Raw genomic sequence first — 18,015 nt, 5'->3', positions numbered from 1 at the left:
CTTCACTGACAAAAAAAAAGCAAGCTTATAGTTAAGACTGTACATTAAACTTGAAGATGACAATGATTAAATGAAATTAAATCCACCTTAAAGGATACAGTCTATGCATGTTTGAAGGGATTTGATACATCTGAAGGTAAGTTGTTTTGCTATCATGTATATCAGATGGGCAGTTCTTGTAATACTGTGGTTTTCTTTCATAGGTGACACTACTTTATGCCTTTCTTCACATGAGACACAGCTTGAAATATTTTGATAAAATGAGATGCTTGCGGAAACGATCAGCAGTGTCGTTCTTAGGAGTCCTTGTCATTTGCTTGCTGTTCATGAACTTGTACATTGAAGATGGTTATGTTTTGGTAAGTTTCTTAGATGGAAGAAATGTTCCTGGAACAACAGAAGAGGACACGTTCCTAGTTAAGCAGTAAAGGTCATAATTCCTGCAATTGCCCTTGTTAGTGTACCATTAACAGTGAAGTATCTTCAAAAGTTGTCCTTTATGATGAAGCCATCTTAACGATATATACTGCACACAGGGTGTGTCAATAAGACCTAACAGTCCTTTTCACAGAAGTAAATATGTCATTGTTTATTGGAAGTATGGGAGATAATGAATGTAGCAAAACATGGCGATACCTCCATCAGGTATCTTCCTTTGAGTCAAAACATCCCGTGTATTTTCCATACTTCTGGATTCCCCTCAATTTTAATGTTGAAAAATGCCTACATCTGAAATATTCATTCATGTGGTCTAGGAGCTCCTTTTTCAGTCCACATTGCAAATCTCACCTGTGAATACTGTATTAAACAATATTATGGAAATACAATTATAGAAGAGAACTTACTTGAATTCCATATATTTTAAGGTCCTTGCATTAATAATTTCTTTTTAGTGCTTTTATTTTGTGTTTTTCTCACTTTCTGTATCTCATATTTGAGTCTGGTGGGTTCAGTGCTACAGTGTTAACAATTTTACATAAAATTAGACACAAATGATACCTACTTTATGTTTGTAATTGTGAAAAATATTTATAAAAAGTTTTGTGTTAGGAATTTCAACAAGTCAACTACCAACAATGTAACATAACTCTACAGTTTATATGTAACCTATGGGTGTCTCAGTGCTGAATGCCAAGTAAGCCCTGAAGACTTAATTAATGGATTGAATTTCCAGTTCTTCAGAGGCTGGACAGTAAAAGAATATGGTAGCTTAATAACTGCAGCTTGCAAACAGTAAAATGACTAAACTGAAGATGTAACATTGTGATAGGACTAGACAGTCCTCTTTGTTGAACTTGAATTGAGCTACTCAGTGGCTTTCTGATCCTCTGTGCCACCCTGTAATGTAATCAGATATCACAATACATGCAGCTATTTTTTGACATATTTTGAGTTGTAAGTAAACTGTCGGTGAAGCATGCCTTCTGAATTCTTCTGTGAATACTAATCATTATTTTGGGCACTATGAAAACAACAGCATCCTCAGCAGAACAGAGTATCTCTATAAAGAATGAAGAACTTCTGGCACTTCTTCCTACAGGAACCTCCCAAGCTCCAGCAAACGCTGGAATGTAAGTTGGAGGTTAGTTAACAGATGAAAACCAGAACCATCACAGAAAAAATTAAAGAAGACAGCTAAAGAGAGCTAATCAAGCCCTTCAGCTTCACTCACCTCTGCACAGTAGTTAGAGGTAGAAGAACCAGATTATAAATTTGTGGAAAAATCCATATTTCAGTTCTGCTTTTCATTCAACAAAGGAATGAAAACAACAGCAACTTAAAAAAAAAAAAGAAAAAAAAAAAGATTGTTAGGCACAAAAGACATTTCTTAAAGAGAAAAAAAAAATGGAAAGTTTTTGTGGACAGTTCAAATATTTTGCTTGTTAAAATGAAAACATTTTGTCCTGACATTCTCTATTTCTAAACGTTTTGAAACTTCTTATGTAGAGAAACCTCAGCAGAATGGGTTTCCATTCCAAAACCTTCTTAAGAAAAGAAGAATTTTGGTGCTCTGTTCTGGAACCAACGACACAGGATGTTTTGACATCAAAGAAAGTCTGGGTTTAAAAAAAGAAAGTTTTTGGAACAGTCCATTTTTTTTTCGTTTGATTCATTAAAATATCATGACGTTTTGTTGCATTCCCTTCCTAGCCCACTGAGTTACATTTTGTTCTGGAATCTGGTCAACATAAACCTTCATAACTTATGAGTAAATGCAAAGTAACATAACAGCACTAGAAAGAAATTACTGCAGAGACAATTCAGATCAAGAGAGCATAACAGTGCAGGTAGATGCCACTGAATGTCCGCCAAAGATCTTGATCAAGCTCAGAAGTGTATTAATTAGTACTACTTCTATGAAAGAAAAATAATGAACTTAGAATGAACCTAGGATCAGTTTACAGGAATATTTCTTTGTGTTATAAAATACATCTTTGACACATTTTTGAATATTTACACCATTAAATATGAGTGCTGTTTACTGTTTCTCTGGTTGTTTGTGTTAGCTGCAGTACTATCGCTGCACAATGCTCTCATTTAACGACAGATCAGAAAGTTTTCAGTGCATTAAAATAATGTATATATCAGAAGAAATTAACTCGTTCATACACTGGCCTGTCATCAGACTTCAATCAAGCAATGTAAATTAAATAAGCGTTCCTCTCTTTAAATTCAGTCTCATGACACTACAACCTGTTAGATATTTTCCCTTTTCTTAAGGACTGAGGAACAGATTTTCCCTGAGACCCAATTGAGCTTATGGATAGGGCTCTGCTGATGAAGCTGCTCTTTCCTTTGTGTGACTTTACGATGCCTTGAGAAGCCTCTTGGAAAAAAAAGGACAGGAGAAGGAGGCAGGAAGAGGAAGCATGGTGATAAATTTGCCTTTTTTCTATACCATCTAACAGTGTTCACCAAACCCAGAGAAAGCTTTGGCTGTCTGGATGATCACATGCATTTCTTCTTATCACAAATCTGATTTGGAGCTACTAAGAAAAATGGCAAAATGAGCCATATGCCAGGATCTAGTTTCATCTTTCCTTCGCATAAGTTTTGGTGTTTTTTTAAATCACTGAAAACATTTGCAAAAAATCTCCCCCACTTCTCCATCTGTGAAAATTATCTCATCTGTTGCTGACTGATACTTTCTTACCCCTATTTTGAATACCTCAACACTTTTTGGCAATAATTTAGTGTTTTCAACCTTTCCAGAGTTTTTGTGCAAAATATTTTTTTTCTTTTCCTGTTACCATAATCTGAAGAGTTATGGTAGATTTTCTGTAGCCAAAAATGTATGATATTCACTAATGGGTTTCTAAAAAAAAGGAGGTGACATCTACATGCTTTCACAAAAGCTGACACTGAAAAATGTTATTCTTGGAAACCTGCCTGTCCGTGTTTCCTTTCTGGCTGGCATTCACAAATGTGTTTTTCTCTGTCTCTCTCCCTCTCCTGTTCTTTTTGTTTTCTCACTAATAGGAAGGGGACAAGCAATTAATCAGAGAAACAGCCACGCACCAGCTCAACCCAGAGCGCTATGTTCACACTTTTAAAGATTTGTCTAATTTCTCAGGATCTATAAACATTTCCTATCGCTACCTAGCTGGCACGCCTTTGCCAAGGAAAAGTAAGTAACTGCAATCTGAATGTTATGAAATGAGGTAATTTAAAAACGGGTGAAATCCATATAGTCTCTGTCGTATTTCTAGGCAAGAGGGCCTGAGTTAAGCAGTGACAATCTCAGAGATAGTGGGACAGCTACCTATCACTGCATAGGCAGTTCCTGGGCAGCTGCTAATTCAGCCCTAGCAGTGACTGCCCCAAAGCCTGGTTACCTTCTGACCAAATGCCTGACTTGTAGTCGTCCTGCAGGCAGCCCCCGGATGGTCTGTGTGAGCATATTTTTGTGGATCTCCCTCCAGGCCAGAGGGAGATGATTTAGAAAGCAGGAGCAAGGCATGTGTTGGTGGTGCTCTGTAACCACCCTCTGAGACCATACTGTCAGCCTCTGTCTGTATAACCAGTAAATTCAATCCAAGGTATGCTTGCAATCACATAGATACACCCTTCAGGTCGCCTGTTCTGCCAGTCCAGCAGCTGTGAATGGATCTCTTTGTTCCTTTAGCTGTGATAACGAGGGAGGTGAATTGTGCTATTATGGGGACAGTAAAGGAGGATTCTTCTCGCAGTCATCTGCAGATGGACTATTTAGTTATTCGGACTTCAGGCAGGGTTCAAAACTTTCACCTTGAAGTGAAATATGGCCATACTTAGCTTCTAGACAGGCGTCCTTTGGGTTCCAAATCAATCATTTAACAAATATAAACAAGGCTCAGAAGTCCAAGCACAGAAGGTAAAATAAAATCATCTGTGAGTTGTTGATCTTCATATAAAGCTATAAAGTAAAGTTTGTTCAAATTAGATTTGAGAAATTTGGGGCTGTGTAGGCAGTGTAAATGGCTTCTGGGGGTTGTACTTCACTGTACAACTGCATTTTGAGCAGACTTAAGCCTCAAGGGAAATTCTGAATCACTTTATCAGAGCAGTCTTTTACAAACGACAATATTTTAAGAAAGTTGGTGTAGGTTCAACTAAAGTACACCCTGTCAGTTCTAAAGTCTTAACATTTTTTACATCAGAAGTTACAACAATGGAGATATATTAGCAAGTATCTGAAAAAAAAACGATGAAAATTCTTCCCTTATAATTAAGATGCATCTCTCCCTAGAAAGATGTAACAGCATTAAAATTTATTTATACAAGCACAGGTATGCAGTAGTAAGTTCTCTTCTACTTGAAAATAATATCTAAATTATATCTTGTAAGAAGGAGTTCTCTGTAAAAAGCTCATTGAGTCCTGAAAGAGGGTTAGAAGAAGAACTATTAACAAGGCAAAGTTGGACAAATTCAGTTAAAAATGAACACACAGAAAAAAATTATCCATCAACATTCACAAAACTGTAAAATTATGCATAAGTGTGACTAGTCTGTAGAATGCTTAAAATGATAGAAGTTGGGCAATAATCTATAGCTCACGCTTTTGTGCTGCATTTCATAGTTCCTTGCTTTAAAAATATTGTGTGTATCATATCTCATAATCCCCTTTCTTTTAGTAGGTTTTACAGCCTTATCATTGTCTGTGTCATTTCCTCTACCAGGCATATACGTGCAGATTGTTTTGGCTTTTGTCCACTACGTGCCATTCCTTGCAGTTAACAAGTGAATGTTTAATGCAATATTCTCCATACGCCTATTTGCTTACAATATGATTCTTCTGTCATGAAAAGGCAATAAACATCCTCTGTTGCATGCAGCTTAATAAGTTCACATACCAAACTTCCCACTCTTCACCATTCAAAAGGTTTATATAAGCACAGCTCTGGAGGATAGCTTTGTGGTGAAACAGTTTCCAACATCAGATACTCAGTTTTTGTTTGATTTGTCTTTTGTACAGGGTACCTTACAATTGGGCTATCCTCTGTGAAACGGAAAAAGGGAAACTACTTGCTTGAGACCATCAAGTCCATATTTGAGCAGTCAAGTTATGAGGAACTCAAAGAAATCGCAGTGGTAGTACAGCTGGCAGATTTTGACTCAGCCTGGTGTGAAGGGATGGTCCAGGATATTTCACAGAAATTTGCACATCACATAATTGCGGGCAGATTAATAGTTATTCATGTCCCTGAGGAGTATTATCCTGTACTGGATGGCCTCAAGAGAAATTACAATGACCCAGAGGACCGTGTGAAGTTTCGATCCAAACAAAATGTAGATTATGCTTTCCTTCTTAACTTCTGTGCTAATCTTTCTGACTATTATGTGATGCTAGAAGATGACGTTCGCTGCTCAAAGAATTTTTTGACTGCTGTTAAGAAAGTAATTACCTCACGAGAAGGATCCTACTGGGTGACTTTGGAATTCTCCAAACTGGGGTACATTGGAAAGCTTTACCATTCTCATGACCTCCCACGACTGGCCCATTTTTTGTTGATGTTCTACCAAGAAATGCCTTGTGATTGGCTGCTCATCCACTTTCGTGGGCTCTTAGCTCAAAAAGAAGTGATACGTTTTAAGCCATCTCTGTTCCAGCACATGGGATACTACTCGTCTTACAAAGGAGCGGAAAACAAGCTAAAGGATGATGATTTTGAAGAGGAATCTTTTGATATCCCTGACAACCCACCTGCAAACTTGCATACCAACATGAATGTATTTGAAAACTATGAGGCAAGCAAGGCTTACAGCAGCATTGATGAGTACTTCTGGGGCAAAGCTCCTTCTACTGGAGACTTCTATGGGATTGTATTTGAAAAACCCATTAAAATCAGTAAAATTAAAGTTGTTACTGGAACTGAAGACCGGCAAAATGACATTTTGCATCATGGGGCCCTGGAAGTAGGAGAAAAGATTGTAGGGAGTAAAAAAGGGAGACAATGTACTACTTACTTGAGACTAGGGGAATTCAAAAATGGGAATTTTGAAATAACAGATGTAGAGCACAAAGTTTTGTTTGATATTAACTGCATGAGAATACTTGTTACCAAAAGTCAAAAAGAATGGCTGATCATTAGGAGCATTAGCATCTGGACTTCTCAAACACCAAATCAATAAAGCAAAGCCACCTGAGAAGGTACAGAGTGCATACAATCAGCTGGGTCCCAACTGAGCCATTCCTCAGAAAAACTGACGTTTCCAACTCTTCACTAGAGACACAGAAAACCTGGGGAAATCACAAAACAAGCAAAGCAATTTATTTTTTACTAGTTTGGCCAGGCAATACACAAACATTTTTTTGTTGAAAATTTTGAATTTTATAGGAAATGCAAAGTTCTCAAACCTCTCTTGAGATCTTGAATCCCTTTTTTATTATCATTTCTCTGTGAGAGAGATCTTCTGAACTAAATAGAACAAAGCAAAACATCCTATAATTACCAAGAGGTTTAAAGCTATGGCCAGTATGTTGTGAAAAGAAATTGGATTGCACCTTGCACACATATAAATTTAAAATGTTATGGTAGTATGAGTTTGTACAGTAGTTGGTGATGTATTTCTTCTACAGGCAGTTGTGACAAGGAAATCTGTCCTGAAACTGGCAGTTTCATTCTGAGCACTGTAAGAAAACAGTGTGGCTAATCTTTGCAACTTCTTTTCAAAAGGGAATGTGTGTAAAATTATAAATCTGATATGACAACTATGTAAAAAAAAAAAAAGATAATTGCATCTATTATTCTGTCTCAACAAATATCCTTTGTTCTTTTTCCTGGGTCCTTTCAGTGAAACGAGCACTACTTGGATTCTATATTACTTAGGGGACCAATTTACTCTCCTTATTCGAACAAAATGCCTCACAGTAAGCAAGCGTTCTGCTAGAGTACAGATGTTGCTATCAAACCCGAGCACCTCAAAGGCAACACTGTTCTCTTAGACAGGCATCTTAACAGATCTCAGCTTCAACATTTTCTGTTCCTTCACAATATGCAGAAGTCCCCATGAGAAATTTACACTAGCTGAATACTGCAGCATGCTTTCTAAGGACTATTATGCCTTCCATATCTACATGTCCAGACCATGTATGATACAAATGTAAAGCATACAGGGTTAATCAGTTGGAGGTGAATGTAATCACCAGTCTTCCATGGATGATCTTTAGCCAACAGAATAGATGCAAAATGAAGAATCTTAATTTAATGAAAAATTAATATGTTTCTAAATTAGTTTTCATTTTTTTCTTCAGTTTTCTAATTCCAATCATGTTAGTTTTGTAGAAATCTGCACAGAAACACAGAATCACAGAATGGTTGGGGTTGGAAGGGACCTCTGGAGATCATCTAGTCCAATCCCCTGCCAAAGCAGGTTCGCTTAGAACACGTTGCACAGGGTTGCGTCCAGGCAGGTTTTGAATATCTCCAAAGAAGGAGACTCCACAGCCTCTCTGGGCAGCCTTTTCCAGTGATCTGTCCACCCTCAAAGTAAAGAAGCTTTTCTTCATATTCAGATGGAACTTTCCCATGTTTAGTTTGTACCCATTGCCCCTTGTGCTGTCGCTGGGCACCACTGGGAAGAGTCTAGCCCCATCCTCTTGACACCTGCCCTTAAGGTATTTGTAAGTATTGATAAGATCCCCTCTCAGTCTTCTCTTCTCCAAGATGAACAGACCCAGCTCCCTCAGCCTTTCCTCATAAGAGGGATACTCCAGTCCTCCGATCATCTTTGTAGCCCTCCCACTGGACTCTCTCTAGTAGTTCCTTGTCTTTCTTGAACTGGGGAGACAAGAACTCGACACAGTATTCCAGGTGTGGTCTCACTAGGGTAACGTAGATGGGGAGGATAACCTCCCTCAACCCGCTGGCCACACTCTTCTTAATGCACCCCAGGATACTCTTGGCCTTCTTGGCCACAAGGGCACATTGTTGGCTCATGGTGAACTTCTTGTACACCAGGACTCCCAGGTCCTTCTCCACAGAGCCGCTTTCCAGCAGGTCAACCCCTAACCTGTACGGGTGCATGAGGTTATTCCTCCTTAGGTGCAGCACCCTACACTTGGTTTTGTTGAACTTCACTAGGTTGCTCTCCACCCAGTTCTCTAGCCTGTCCAAGTCTCACTGAATGGCAGCAGAGCCTTCTGGTGTATTGGCCACTCCTCTCAGTTTTGTGTCATCAGCAAACTTGTCCCTTCATCCAGGTCATTGATGAATAAGTTGAACAAGACTGGGCCCAGTACTGACCCCTGGGGAACACCGCTAGCTGCAGGCCTCCAACTAGACCCTGCGCCACTGATCACAACCCGCTGAGTGCTGCCATTCAGCCAGTTCTCAATCCACCTCACTGTCCACTCATCTAACCCACACATCCTGAGCTTTCCAACGAGGATGTTGTGGGAGACAGTGTCAAAAGCCTTGCTGAAATCAAGGTAGACAACATCCACTGCTCTCCCCTCATTTACCCAGCCAGTCATGCCATCATAGAAGGCCATCAGACTGGTCAAGCGTGATTTCTCCTTGGTGAATCCATGTTGACTACTCCTGATAACCTCCTTTTCCTCCACATGCTTAGAGATGACATGCAGAATGAGATGTTTCATCACCTTTCCAGGCATGGAGGTGAGGCTGACTGGTCTGTAGTTTCCTGGTTACTCCTTCTTGCCCTTTTTGAAGACTGGAGTGACATTGGCTTTCCTCCAGTGCTCAGGCACCTCTCCTGTTCTCCATGACCTTTCCAAGATGATGGAGAGTGGCTTGGCAATAACACCTGCCAGCGCCCTCAGCACTCGTGGGTGCATCCCATTGGGGCCCATGGATTTGTGGGTGTCCAGTTTGCCCAAATGATCTCAACGATCTTCCCGCTGCCTCTGGTTATTCCCTGAAAGATTATTTTTCCTGACTTTAGCCAATAAGCAGAAAAGTTCCCTCAGTCCTCATGACTGCAGTGTCAGATTTGGGCTTTCAGTGCACCACACAGGGAGACTGTATAGCTATATGATTTATACTACATGCATACATTTGGATTAGCAGAATCTGTGGGGGGTTTTCCTCTAAGAAATTCTTCAGACTCTCTCAGTAGACACACTAAGAAATCCATGAGTATGAAGTGTGACACAGATGAACACTGTATTGTCAGTCTCATGAATACTGTGGTTATAATCTAATTGCATGTATGGGTTTTAGTTAAACCTGGAAGGCAAGGATTAAATTTCAAGAATGCCCACACTGAACAAGAGTGAACTAACTACTGTACTCAGTACATCCAAACCTAACACAACTATTTCAGAAGGGTGAAGTATTCAAAAATCGACACAAAACAGCAATGCAATTGCTTTTCCTGGTTCATAAATCCTGATAAATTCAGGTCCAGGTTTGGTAAATCCCCCAATACAGAGGTAAGGTACATTTTAAAATAAATCTTCTGATATATGCTTCTACATAATTCAGAAAAGCATCCTCTTCTCAAAGAAAGTCTTTGTTTCTTTGTTCCTTAATACACACCTAGATCTCTATTCTTTGTATATATATCTTCAGTAAAATAGATTAAAAGCGGCATACATGTTCAACCTGAAAAGGAAAATAACACGTTTTTTTTAAATTAAAAGTATGTGCTAATCTCAAATGGTTATAAATACTTATGAAGGACTTGTGTTTTAACAGTGAGCTTCCATGATTATCAAATAATTAGTTGATAATTAGTCATTAGGCAACACCATTTTTTTTAATGAACTGTCATTCTTCTGTTTTCCTTTCCTTGATCATTAAATATTACTACCAAAGCAAACATAACTAGGTTAACCAGAAACATTACCTTTACTTTATCCAGAAATGAAGTAATGTCCAAACCAATCTTCTAAATTAGAATGGAAGATATACTCAATCCCAAGGTTTAAAATGTTCTTATAATCAAAACTATGCACAATGTGAATGGCTAGTACAAATTAAATGCTCTCAACATAAGCCTGAAGTAATTTAAATGTTATTTTTGAATTAGGAGCTGAACAAAACTGCTTTCTTCTTAAAACACAGTAGTAATGAGTATCATGTTCGAATATCATGGCTTAGCAGTGAGGAAACCTCTCATCTGGTAGTTACAGTCTGAGAGCGTCAAACCTGCAAATGCCAAGCGAACACCCTCAAAGGAAGCTTTTCCTTTGGTGTGGATAGTGGTACGTGCTGGGAATGAGAGGCATGCACCACTCTTCCTGTTGAATTTGAGTTGATTTGGACAAAAACTACTTAACACTACATTTATTCAGGAGAGGTAAGAACATGGCTCTGTGAGCTAGGTGTTTTGAGCACTCATCTTAGCGCATGGGTCCCAGGTTCCTCCTTCACAGAATGTGTATTTTATTCAACTCATTCACATGAAAAAGGTTCCCAAATTTGGTAAAAAGAGAAAAAAAAGCCGTAAATCAATGATAACTAGTTTCAGACAGATTTCAGAAAGATATATTTGAAGATACATTTTTTTTCTTCATGTGCTAAGAAAGTGATTACCTTCTGAAAGGGAAATCTTTCATTAGATGTGTATATGTTCAGTAATATTCTCAAAGTTTAGATTTTATTTTTTTCAAGTGGTGAGCAGAAGATTAGCAGTGTCACAAAGCTCCATTCGTTTGTGTACACAGTTGGTTCGGTTGGTGTGTATTTCCTGGGTTCATTTGTGGACTGAGCTTCAGTATTTTCATACTGAAATGTCAATACTGAAAATACTACACTGTGGTCTGCACACTGATGGATCTATTCTTCGGTAACATACATGTATTGTTCCTATTGGCGCCGGTTGGGATTCCTCATTGTATAATGTCCCTGGGCCTTTTTTTTCTTTTCTTAACTAAAAGCCAGTTTGCCTTCTATCTTTCTTCACATAGTGTAATCCCTTTGACATAGGGAATTCTTGGGAAGTAAAATACTACTCACTGTGAATTAAAAGAAGAATTGAGCCCTTAGTTTAGTGCAGAATAAACAAACCCAGACGACAGTAATTTTCAGACAAAGCAGTTTTAGCATATTTACTATATGTACTATGATAAAGATAATTCATTAAGGTGCTATATGAATGTGTTACTTTTAGATCAATGTTCTAACATAATGCTCTGTTCTACTCTCTGCTCAGTATTCTCTTGTGTTAGACAATAGTGGTTTTGTTTTTATAAAGGGAATTCAGAAACTTGTTCATTATTGAATTATTAAAAGTTAAATAAACAGCAAACTATAATTACCTTAGAAAATATTTCATCTGGGAAACTATTAAAGGAAAAAAAAAACAAGGTTAAACATCTTAAAACTGTAGATGCAATCAGCTTTCATTGTGAAGCATTTCAGAGATTCTGATGGAAATGACAGTTCTTACTACTCTCATGTTAAATTTGCAGTTCTGTTAGGCTTACATTTTCAGTAAGTATTAAATTATGAGTAGTAATGCAGATCCTGCATCATGAGCTCAAGCAGTATTGTATCCTCAAATGGTACAGTATGTTTTGTAAAACACAGGTGGAAAACACAGATGTATTATAATGAAAACAAATTAAGTTATTTTGATGTCAATTTTATATATATAAAGACAAATTAATTGAAGTGTCTCCACCACTCCATCAGCTTTTCAGATAAAGTAAAACAAGGGGCTTAATCTTTGTTCTTCTCTCCTTGGTCTGTGGAGGTGAAAACAACGAAGTTTCTAGTCCCTTTAGTGGAAGCAGGATTGACTTATATATAATAAAAGACTGAAAGTGTTGATTTTGAAAAATAATTATTTTTTTATATAAACAAATATTTGTCTTATCTTTTCCATTTTAGTTTTAGCTATCCTGGAAGGCTGAAATGAAACAGATGTATTTTGGTACCTCCAGATGGCATTTTCCAAGTTCTTGCCTCTTTTACTAGTTTTGTCATAGCAAATACATTCTGTGTCACCTAGGCATTCATGCCCTTTAGCAGCACCGTCAGGCATGTAGACTAAGGCTGGATTGCTGCTTCTGCTATTAATGGAGAGAAAGAGGAGCACATCCAGATCTATCTCAGTGTACAATGGTGTCTAAAGATCTGTTTCTCTCTACTGACTATGGTGGGAGGCTGTACAAGTGCTTTTGCCTGAACGTTCATTTCCTAGATAATTAGAGATACAGAAGAACTATTTCTTTTGCATGATTACATATAATACATATAAATCTAGATAAAAACATATGATACATATAAACCTTTACAGATAATTTCCTATCAGCAACACCACTCTTCACAGTAGTGATGTTCAGTATCTTTCTTCATAAAGTACTGTCTTGCAATTTCAATGATAATAATTTGTTCAGCTTTAAAATAAGGGATATGAATCTCCACCTTCAATCTAAAACATTATTATTACATGTTGGTTTAACAATTAAATTAAGTACAGAGAAAGATTAATTACAATAACATTTCCATAATAGTAGTTTGTTGTTAAATTGGCATAAAATTGAATCGGCAATCTGGGCAGATTACTAGGCTATTTTTCAGCCACATTTCTAGATGTTTTTCAACTGTCATGCTACCTACTACAAATTCTCAAATTGCAGTTGTAATAAAATGACAGTTGTTAAAACGCTCTTAAAATTCCACGTAGAACTTGAAAGTACTTTAAGTAGGGTTATATTTATCACTAATTAAACCCTTTGCCAGCCCTTTGCTGGGCTTATGTAAAAGTTTCACATCTAATGAGTGAAGCTGAACATCAAAAGCTGATGCTCATTTCCTCTGTTCAGCTGGTTAAATAGCTGCCTTCCCTCTTTCTTGCTATTTGCTCATTAACGTCGGTTTTGCTTTTGCCAGTTCAGAAAAACCTACCTGGCAGCGATAGAAATCTCAGGCTGTGAATTCTCAGTCTCAAAGATACTGTGTTTGTACTTTATGAAATGTTCCCATTTCTTAACAGACATGTACTATTTTTTGAAAACCAGCACAAGCAGTGTTCAGTTTCTTAGGCTCTCCCTTGGTGTTATTAAAGTGGGTTTTCTTTCTAGATAACTGCATAAAGCAAAGACATTAAAAAAGACATTACCAGGAAAAAAAATAACTGCTATGCAGAAGACCTACTTTTAATTTTTAAAACCAGGTTCAAAGGTTTCTTTGTGATCAGGCTTCATCTACCCTGAGCAATTTAAGTAGAAAAGGTTAAAATACCATGATGGCAAGAAAAGGTTAAATAAATATCATGTGTGTATATTTCTGCTATATGATTGCACTTAAACTAACTTATCATTTAAAGGTGGTTGTTTGTCAGAGTATCATCACTGTATTAACCCTTTTACAGCAAAAGGGAGCCCGTAATGGCCCCTAGAACTGCTCTTTTTTTTGCTGTCTCAATAAAAATAATAGATTCAGCTTTCAAAAGAATTGCCTTGGGCATGCACACTGATGTGGTACACAGAGAACAATATTGGCCAGCCTGCTGTACTGCAGCACTGGAATACTTACGTCTACCAGAGTGGGGGTGGAAATCTAACAAGGAGCAGTTACTATCCTTGCTATAGTACCTGTCATATTTTTAGAAATAAATGTAAGATATGAAAAGACCCTCTGGCTTAATGCCCTTCTCTTTAACCACTGTACTATTCAGTTTTCTTTTAACTGTATATACCACATTTTCATTTGTTTAACTTCGGCCAAATGTGCATATATCCCAAGAGGAAAAAAGCATATGTTAAGGAAATTTAACAACAAGTTATTGTATACTTTGCTTTCTCAAATGTATGTTCACCTTTTTCTGATAACCTGGATTTAGAGTTCCTGCTCCAACTGAAGTCTAGAGCTACAATTTTAAATGTTCCAGATTTTTTTTTCTTAGTATACCTTGCACCACTATGAGCAGAGATCTTAAGACATAAGTTAAACCCTTATGCCAGCCAAGATTTGCTGCTACTGAAAGTCCCTTGCTTTGCACTGATGCTACTTGGGATATTTCGGTCCATCTGCAACTTTAGAGTCTGCTCTAATTTCATGTTACACTTTCACCAGCACACACAGGCATTCCCTCCCTCTGTCTTTAATTTCAATACTGAATAAATGAACATCACCTTGTGTAAATATTGCCAACCACTTTCACCTCCATTCAGGAAACTGGGACTGTTACTGTCATTTATTTCTCAGAATTAGTTCTTTCATTTGGCCATTGCTCACTATATTTAAATGCCACATCTACTGAGAAGACAATAAGCATGCTATAATGAGACACTCTTTTAAGGGAGAAGTGCTAATTCTTTTTTTGCCGTATAACTCTGAGGGTGCACTATTTGATCGTGTGAAAATTATATGCATATCTTTTTACCTCCATGAAAATCTTGTAAAGCATACTGGTTTTGTTAATCACTTCTGCAAATGGTTCCTAGCAGCAGTCTGGTTTCACATTTGCAAAGTGAGCCAGGTTTCTCTCCTCCACAAAGCTGAATAGAGTCTCTCAAGGAAGAAAAAAAAAAAACAACCCAAAACAGGTCTTCTATCTAGTGGTTGTCTACTACCTTTCAAAGATGCAATTTCTTCATGTATTTCCTCCTTTCTCTCCCTCAAAATTGTATATTAAAATCAACATGTGGTCCTCCTTGTTCCTAATACCTCAACTCACTCCCATCTTCACGCTCATGTCTTTCTTCTGGAAAGGGGTAGTTTTAGTTTACGCAGAAACTCTTACATTTGGGGATTAAATGACACAACACAGGCAGCAAATTTTTTCAAAGGTCCATTTTTTTTTAAGCATTGAAAATGAGATGTGCAATATATTCCCTCAAAGGAGATAAAACATTTGCTCAAGCATGTTTCTGTTAACTGCTCCTCACACAAAAATAAACAAACAAAAAGTCAGGTAAGTAAGTGTGTACACGTGCGTGCATAAGTGCATTAATAAAAAAGTTACAAAAAACCCACATCTATAGCTGCCTTCTGCACCAAAGACTTTAAGCTCTCTGGCTAAGGAGAGAAACCATTTTTTGATCAAAACAGTGTGTCAGAAATAATTTGGACATTAAGTTTTCCACAGTTAATCACTCTTGGTTCTGACACTAAGCCAATTCCATAGAATAGAATCTCTTGGGTATTATCTCTTGCCAAGCTGTTGCATGTATTTTGTAAGCAGATGTTACTTTTCCTGAATACTGATTATAATTAATACATTTACCTTGACCATAAACTATTGATAAAATATGGTTTTGGTCTTGTTCTATTTGAAAGTTTATTTTTTCTCTTTTAGACTGAGGAAATATATTTGTTCTTTTCAGTAACTTTAGTATAAACCTTCTGGAACAAGGAACTAGGAGCTACATGTTTATTCTGGTATGAAACTGGATTCTACCTTTGTACTTATAGCATATTTGAGAAAACATATTTAAGCCATAAAAGTATATTTAAGCATTTATCTGTCCTAAAAAAACACTAGAGTATCTTAGTTTCGGGACTTGGAGTGAAAAAAATGCACAACTAAGACCATATTACTGGAAAAATTCACTTTCGCAAACTTTCATTTCTTCTGCCAGCAGCAAGGCATCATGTTTCTCCGGTTCTGCTTCATGAATCCCAGTTTCTTTGTATCATGTATTTCCGTCACCTCCACAAAATTAAGTCAGGTCCCCATCAGGTTTGTATGCATTTAGTTCAATGAACTTTCATCTTTTTATGCCCATTAAAGACTGAACAGTTATCTTCCATTGTCCTAAAGAAGAAAATATTGTAAAGTTCTGGACAATACGTCTCATTCTTTTGATAACTGGTGGTTAGTAGGTTTTTTATTCCTTTATTTTCATAGAGATAGATTTCCTGAGGAATGGAGGGGGGAAAAAATTGGTTGTATTTCTACATCATCTATTTCTGTCATCACCTTCTTCATATCCAGATTTTGCTACTCCCTCGTTCACTGCAGGCACACACTCACACAGTGTGAAAAAAAACAAATAAACAGAAAGGCATTGTAAGCAATAGGTTTCTGGTAGAGAGGGGAGTATGAGAGAGAGAATTAGAACCTGTCTTAAATATTTCAAGTTCAGTACAAAGAAAGCTAAAGAACATTTTCTCCTGCTGCCCTGCCTTTTCACTGTGACATTTCTTCCATTTCACGTACCTCTATGGATACGTGATCTAAAGCTTACCGCACTTAGTGGGAACTTTTCTACTACCTTCCCACTACTTTGCTATGCCACTTCAGCTATAAATCTTCTGTCATGTAAGCCATCTTGCTTTCTGGTTGAACTACACCATGCTGTGTAGATGTACACTCTAGCTGCCTATGTGGTTTTACATTTGGGATAAATTACTAACCCAGCAAACATTTATGCAGATGTTTAAGTTAGAGAGGTGTCTACTCCTGCTGAGATTGGGTACTGAAGCCAAACTTGGCATGCTATATCACCTAGAAGACTCCTTGGGCATGTGTTATAGCACCATAGGCCTCCGACTCTCATCCAGCCAGCTGACAGCTATAGTGGTTTAAAACCGTACCACTCGCCAGCTTTTGTTGTATTCCCCTCGCCTCACTTTTTTTAAAGTTACAGCCCCAACAGTGGAGCCGCTGGAAGAGAAGAGCTCAGCAAAGCCACCGCTCAATGCAGTGTCTTTGTGTAAATCTACTTTCCTCAGTATTTTAAATATTCTGACACGCTGGGGACCTGGCGTGCCAGCGGCATTGCCCCACTCCACCTTCTGCTCCTGCCCCACTAGTGGCTGGCAGGGAGCTGGTTGCACAAAGCCTTCAGCTGGCCCTTAAAACAGGCTTTTTTTTTTTTTCACATTTCCTTCCCTACACAAAACAATCTTTCTTTCCATTATTTGTGGAGCTATCACATTTTAGTGCAGTAAGTTTTCCTATAGCAAAGTAGTAACAATATTAAGGAAAGAAAAGAAAAAAGAAAAGAAAAAAAGCTTTTAACTCTAAAGTTTCCCAAATTAGTCATTAACAATAGGTCAGATCCAGTAACAAGTTAGGAGACATTTCTCTTTTTTTTTCCATTAAATTTATCTTCCTTTTGTGTTTTTTTTTCTCTCACATGTATTAGTTGCAGAGGCAACTAAAACTGAAGAACAACAGCAAACCTTTCCCACCCTTACTTCCCAGTTTGAATAGATTTAGAACTAAAACTTTTTAATATTTACCCACATAGAAACATCTACCATCTGGTGAGCATACTTTGGTCAGACGTTCTGCTCCCAGTAGCCTGGACGTCTTGGAAAAATTCCTAGTTCTTAAAGAAAGAAAAAACAAATCTTTGCCTGTGCCAGGATAGTTTGTGGGCCAGATGCTTATCTGAATTACCCTGATGCAAATAACTACTTCCAATACTAGTTGAAAAACAAAAGCTATACCTGATTTTTTTTCTTCTTTTATTTTCTTCAATTTAATGCTGTAGTTAAATAGACTGAGATGATCAAAATAGCCTCAAAAGTCTTTTAAGGGGAACAGGATCTTTAGTGTAACTCAGAGTAAGAAACTAGAGACTTAGATTCCCTTCTCTCACACAAAAACAAGTGCTAAAGCAGATTTCCCAAGAATTTGAACCTTTGAATCTCAGGAACCTGGAAC

General features: G+C 37.6%; 1 protein-coding gene across 1 annotated transcript; it reads left to right on the top strand.

Annotated features, from left to right (window-relative positions):
* Window positions 1–230: 230 nt before the first annotated feature.
* On the top strand, window positions 231–6,612 carry MGAT4C (MGAT4 family member C). The gene is made up of 3 exons (XM_068402063.1): window positions 231–359; window positions 3,481–3,628; window positions 5,456–6,612. The coding sequence occupies exons 1-3, from the start codon at window positions 231–233 to the stop codon at window positions 6,610–6,612; spliced, it is 1,434 nt and encodes a 477-aa protein (XP_068258164.1).
* The last annotated feature ends 11,403 nt before the right edge of the window (window positions 6,613–18,015 follow it).

Source organism: Nyctibius grandis, chromosome 5 (assembly GCF_013368605.1).
Source record: "Nyctibius grandis isolate bNycGra1 chromosome 5, bNycGra1.pri, whole genome shotgun sequence".
Classification (NCBI taxonomy): domain Eukaryota; kingdom Metazoa; phylum Chordata; class Aves; order Nyctibiiformes; family Nyctibiidae; genus Nyctibius; species Nyctibius grandis.
Note: the sequence above shows the minus strand (reverse complement) of the source record. Positions and strands in the feature narration are given on the sequence as shown.